Genomic DNA, 6000 nt, shown 5'->3' with positions numbered 1-6000 from the left:
CCGCCGCCGCCGCCGTGCGCTCGCCGCGGCCCGGGCGGAGCTGCGCAGAGTCCTCTCGCAGCTGCGCCAGGACAGCCGGCGCGCCGCCGTGCCCACAAGTTGCCGGCAGCGGAGCGCGGCGCCGCCTCCTCTGCTCGCGGCCCCCCTGCGCCCACCCGCGGCGGCGGGCCGGCTCCGGGACGAACGCCCCCGCGGACGCCGACCCAGATGTAAGCGAGGCCGCAGCCCCCTCGCCCCCCCGCCCCCCGCCCCCCACCCCGCTGCCCCGGCGCGATCGAGAGTCTCGCCGGCGTCTCCTCGGCCAAACCCCGGGCTGGAAGATGTGGCAGCCGGCCACCGAGCGCCTGCAGGTAAGGGGCGCCCGCGCGGCCGGCCGGCCGGCCGGGGGCCAGCCTGGAGGAGGAGGTGCCCCGGGCCCGAGGAGCCCGAGGGGGGGCGCCTGCGCCCCCTTGGCGGGGATTTGCCCGGAGCGGTCGGTCGTGGAAGAGCAGGATGCTGTCAGCTTAGCCCGGCGCCGCCGGGCACCCGGCGGGGGCCAGACGGGGGGACGTTGACCAACGCATCGCTTCGGGCGTTACAACTTTTGGCTTCGGGTGTTTGTGTGAGTGTTGATATGTGGAAGCTTGCACTTTCTGACCAGCAATTTTAGATTGCATTCCGCGGGCACGATTTACTGATCTGGGGTAAGGGTTTTGGCATCCAGATTTTTTTTTTTTTTCCCATCTTTTTTTCTCTCCGGGAAAGACAGAACAAATGATTGTGGCAACATCCATTTGCCAGTGTAATTTGGAAATATCAAACTTGCTTTGACTTGGCCATGGTATGCTATTTATTTATTTTATTTTATTTTATTTTATTTTTATTTATATTTGACTTTATTTTATATTTTATTTTATTTCCTGTTGTTGGTGCTCTCCTTTCATCTCCCCTGAACTTCGGCTCCCCCAGATATTTGAAAATCGAAAGTTAAGTTCAGCTAGGGATAGTTATGCCCTGGGTCATCCCATCAAAAGTTTTTCAGTGCTGTCCACTGACATGGCAGACTGCCTTTAATTTGGATTCTGAAGCCAGGGTGACACGAAGGGGGTCAAAATGAGAAGGAGGGATGTTTACAGAAAGGCGCTCAATCCGGTGACACTTGGGACCCTGGAATTGCCCAGACTGCAAGGTTGATGACTGCCTTTTGCTCGCAAATATTGCCAAGAGAGAGGGCGGTTACTCTGCCAGATAAAATCCACCGAAACCTGCACTTAAACTTTTGGCAGGCTGAGAGCCACATTGTTTCATAGTAAACTTTGAAGGAGTGTTTAAGTGGTAAAATACGGCGCCCTTGGAGGCCTGAGCTAGTCTGAACACTTAGTATAGTTGAGGCCAGGAACCCTGGCTGGCTTGGAGGTTTCTCAATGAAAATGTAAAGCTCCAAATGCAAATGCAGACTGTCCCTTAGGTGCTGGGAGAGGCTAACCTTTGCCATGAGTTTTCATACTGAGGATTAACCTGCAGAGGGCATTGCATTTAGCAGAAGCAGATGCCCCACAGCCTGTTTTGTTTCCAAGCCTCCCCGGGTCTTTGGATTTGTGGGGAGTGGGTTCACATGAACAGAACCTGAGACACCAAGGCCAGTTCCCCAGGCTCTCAAACAGACGAAACAAGAGAAGAGACCTTTAGTCTTGGACACAAGGTCGTAGGTGACCGGCCTCTAACATCCTTGTCTTATTAAGAGAATATCACACATGGAGTCTGAGTGATTGACCAAAGGTAACGTAAATGTATTTCGGCTGTGACACCAGCTACTAGTTGTGCCATTTGAAGTCCCTGTCAGTTCAGGGCATGGCTTCTCTTCTGAAGGAAGGGGTGACCGAGGAGGATGGCGGGCTCCCCGTCCAGGTGATGAGGGTGGCTCTTTAGAAGTCCTTAGAGAGATAAGGCCAGACTTCCTTGAGGCAGCTTTTCTGGACTGGTGTTCTGTACCTCTGCGAAGTTTGTGGATTTCGGCTCTTGGAGTTCTTTCTGCCGCCCTGTTTCCTTTAAGGTCTCCCTTGTGCTCCGGAGCACGTGACCCTGGGCAGGCGAGAGCTCTGGCTTGCATTCCGCATGGCGATCGTTCCTTTACTAGAAACGCCCCGGCTCTTGTGTGAAATTACACCTGTGTGTTTGGCACGAGCCTGGATTGTTACAGTTGGCTCTTGGAGTGCATTTATTTCATTTTAAAGTGTGCTGTCGAAAGAGCCGAGGTTTGGGCTTTTGAAAGCCCAGGTAAACATGGCTTAGGCCCGACTAAGATCAAATCACTGTTGGAAGGTACTTCCCGACGTGAGTGAGGCTCAGCTTCATGCTCCCCAAGTTTAAATTAGTAAACAAGCCTGGTTCGCTTGTGAAGGTGCAGCTCAAGCCTTGTGATTACAGTAGCGAGCCAACTGGAGAAAAATCTTCCTATTTGTGGCTTCTTTCCAAATAGCAGCTCGGCTCTTTTTAAAACACACAATTTGTATGTTTTTACTTTTGCTTCTGGGGGAGGGGAGTTGTTGAAGGTGAGGTGGTGAGTGAGCTGTGCGTAATAATATTTTATTTACATTCCCGGTGGTTATGTTGGTCACGGTCTCTGTTTGCTGTCTGGGGTTTTTTCTTCCCCTTGCTGCCCTCGAGGCACCACCGTATAGGAAGGTTGGTTGCTGATTCCTCAGCGAACGGGATGCTTTATCTCGCCCTGATCTATGGCCGTGGAGACGGTGATGGATGTTGTGCTGGATGGGGCTCCCACTCCTGAATGAAGGCCAAGCGGCACCCTTCTCACACAAACCCTAACCTTCTCGTACAACCTCATTAATTTTTTTTCCTCATTAATTTTTAATGCAAGAATGCAATCTAGATGAGCTGGGGTGAAGAAAATCCTGAAAGGAAGCATTCCCAGAGCTCCCGAATAGGACTAAGGACCAGGGAGCCAATTATTGTACAAACACCTAGAAACAAAAGAGGCGAGGGGAGGGAAGAATGACATTTGTTTCTAATTGATTTTATGCGTTCCTACTAGGTGATGCCCATTCCAAGAGTCTGTGGCCCTGGCGGTTGTGGCAGAACCTTGCTTAGGCCTGACCGTGACCTTCTAGCTAACGTGGGTCTGGCAGCCAGCCTTCTTGGTCCGAGCTGACATCTCTGACCAGGCTCGCTTATCACTATCGGTACTCGCTTCTCTGCCAAACAAAATGATGCCGATATTTTCTGCTTTGGGGTGTAGCTGACTGACCCAAATCTAGTAACGGGGCGCAGGGACCTGTTGCCCCGAGCAGGGCTGAGCTGAGCTGGATAATTTCTCATTCAGTCACACACACCGCGGCAAGTTCATTTGCTCCCCTGAATGTTAAAACTTCTGTTGCATCCCACTGGAGCCCTGGCTGGGAGTTTCTGCATTAAAAATAGAATAGGATCAAAAGGAATGTGAAGATTTCAATTGCCACCCCAACTTTTAAAGATGAATAAATATTAATTCTTCCCTTTTCACCTTCTCCACTGCACAGCGGACTCTTTTTCTTGGAGGGACTCGGGAGAGTTCTACGTTTTTAAAGGAGCGGATCTGAGACAGGCTCCTCTCAGAAAAGCAAAGGGGACTTTAGGGCTAGGGTATTGGTTTTTTAAAAGAGATGAGATTACTTCCGGCCTTGATATTTTACAACTTGCATGGGCTTCTGAGTTGCCTCAACTGTTGGGTGGGCCAGATCCCTTACAAATGACAGACTCACACAGGCAGGAGTACAGACACGTTTAGCCAAAGGCAGGTGTGTTTTCCCAGAGCATATGTCTCCAGTGAGCTACCAGATACATTTCTCTGCAGGCCAGGAGAGGAGGAGAGCAGGAGAAAGACGAATGGAGACGGAGCTCGAAACAAAGGAGGCCAACAGATCCTTGCCTGTGGTGGAGTTATTACAAGGACAGAGTGAATGTGATAGTAGGAATGTTTGAGAAGCAAGTTTCCGGCAATTCTAAGTGTGGAGTCTGTGCGACTGTCTTCTCGTGAGGCGATCCATTAGGGTTCCAGTTTCCTCATTTGCCTGTCTTCCTGAGACTGAAATTTCTCCATGGCAGACCCAGGAAATACGGAACTCCTATCCGTAAAGCTCACTCTTGGCTTCTCAGCCTGGATCATTTTCTTCCTCTCACTACTTTCCTTTTTACTCTCATTTTGTCCAACGGCTGAGCATTAGCGCCTTTAAAGCAGGGTGAAATGAGGAAGGATCGGAAGAAACAGATCCTGCCCTCTTTCGTTGCGGTTAACTTTGGGCTGGCAGAGAGGTTCATGTAAATAGAGCCTAAGTTTTATTGGAGGTAAAACTTGGCAGATTTTAGGAGGTAAGATTATGTTGCCTTTCTCTGCCTTGCCTTATCTGATAGATTTCACCTTCACTTGGACTGTAGATTGTTCTAGACTTATTTCTCTACTTCTCTCTTTTCATCACTTCTCAGTGATGGAAGAACTGTCTAGAACGTCAGCTGGAGAGCGTTAGGCCAGGCCCGCCAGGCGGAGAGCAAACTTTGGCAAATATGACACTTTTCCGGGCAGACCACATTGACGAAAGATACACAGAGCAAGGAAGGAACTGGCAGTGGCTCGTTTTATGGAGCACGTGTTGTGCGTGTGGCACGGGGCTGGGGGTTTTATTTGAATCATCTACTTCATTTACCTTCCATAGCCACTTTTATGCCCATTTTATAGTTAAAAAAAACCGAAATCCAAAGAGGTTAAACGACTTGGTCAGGGAAGGGTGGCTAGAAACGAGCTGAGCTGGAATTCCAACCAGGTGGTTTGGCTTCAGACCTTGCTTCTTAACCACTTTTCTGTAGTACGAATGGATGAGACAAAGTAGGATGCTTTATTTTATTTTTGTGAATGCTTATTTATTTTTGAGAGGGAGAGAAAGAACGCGAGCTGGCGAGGGCCAGAGAGGGAGACACAGAATCCCGAAGCAGGCTCCAGGCTCTGAGCTGTCAGCACAGAGCCCAAGCGGGGCTCGAACCCACGAACTGCGAGATCATGACCCGAGCCGAAGTCGGACGCTTAAACCGACTGCGCCACCCAGCAGTTTGCTTTAGATGTGCTGGTGCTGTTGTCTATTAATAAATGGAATTGCAACAGTGGCGGGGTGAGTGGCTCAGAGAGGCTGCTTTTGTATCTCTTGCGGTTGCCTGGGCTGACCAGGGCTCCTCTCATTTGGTGGCCTTCATCTTGGGGAAGTAAGCTCTTATGTCGTACTTGAGCCGAGATTCCCAGGTGCCATTTAGAAGTCTCTTCAACTGGAACACATGGCATTTATCCCACTAGAGACCTTGAGAGCTGGTCACCCAGCCTGATCTTGTCTGAAGTCCTTCCACGTTTAGACCAAAAATGGGGGGAAGGGAAGGAGGTTGGGGAGTTCGGGAGCATTTTCTTGGAAATAAGGGATAGCTGCTCTTAGTGAGGCACGGGTTTCTCACCAAGTTGGTTCTAGATTTTGCGATTCTTTTCACCCCTCTTAGATGAGTTGAGTACAAAGCGTTGGGCTTCATTGTTTTTAAGGAAACATTGGAGTTGTTAATCTGAGGTCTTTCAGGAGCAGAATGTTAGCTTTACATCATTGGGTCTTTCTCTGGGTTTGTCAACAAACTGTCCCCCAAGTGACTTGCAAAATGTCAGCCTTGGAAAAAACTCTCTGCCCCCTGGTTACCCATTGCCTAATTGGGCTGTTTCTTGTTGACTGTACTGGGTTATCTGGGGCTGTTAGGCAACTTGCGCGTTTTGTTTGATGTTCCAGATTGGCTCTCTCCTCCCCGCTCCCTTTACACTGACTCCATCCTACTATGTGAATTAGGCCTGTAGACTGGATCCTGGAAGAGTCCATCCCGGACGGCCCCAAGGCGACTGGGGATCAGGCTGCCTTCCACGGGGCTTTCCAAAATAGCAAATAGCGGCAATTCAGGGAGTCGTTAGTGGTCAGCAAATAAAACTAGTCCAGCAACATCAGTAACACC

General features: G+C 50.2%; 1 protein-coding gene across 1 annotated transcript in view; it reads left to right on the top strand.

Moving 5' to 3' along the window:
* The first annotated feature begins 257 nt into the window (after positions 1-257).
* Positions 258-6000, top strand: part of PID1 (phosphotyrosine interaction domain containing 1) — a 229579-nt gene continuing 223836 nt past the window's right edge. Inside the window, exon 1 of the mRNA XM_030325904.1 lies at positions 258-350. Coding sequence (XP_030181764.1) covers positions 321-350 — 30 coding nt within the window. The 5' untranslated portion in view covers positions 258-320. The remainder of the gene's footprint in view (positions 351-6000) is intronic.

The sequence above is a fragment of the Lynx canadensis genome, chromosome C1 (assembly GCF_007474595.2).
Source record: "Lynx canadensis isolate LIC74 chromosome C1, mLynCan4.pri.v2, whole genome shotgun sequence".
Classification (NCBI taxonomy): Eukaryota; Metazoa; Chordata; class Mammalia; order Carnivora; family Felidae; genus Lynx; species Lynx canadensis.
Note: the sequence above shows the minus strand (reverse complement) of the source record. Positions and strands in the feature narration are given on the sequence as shown.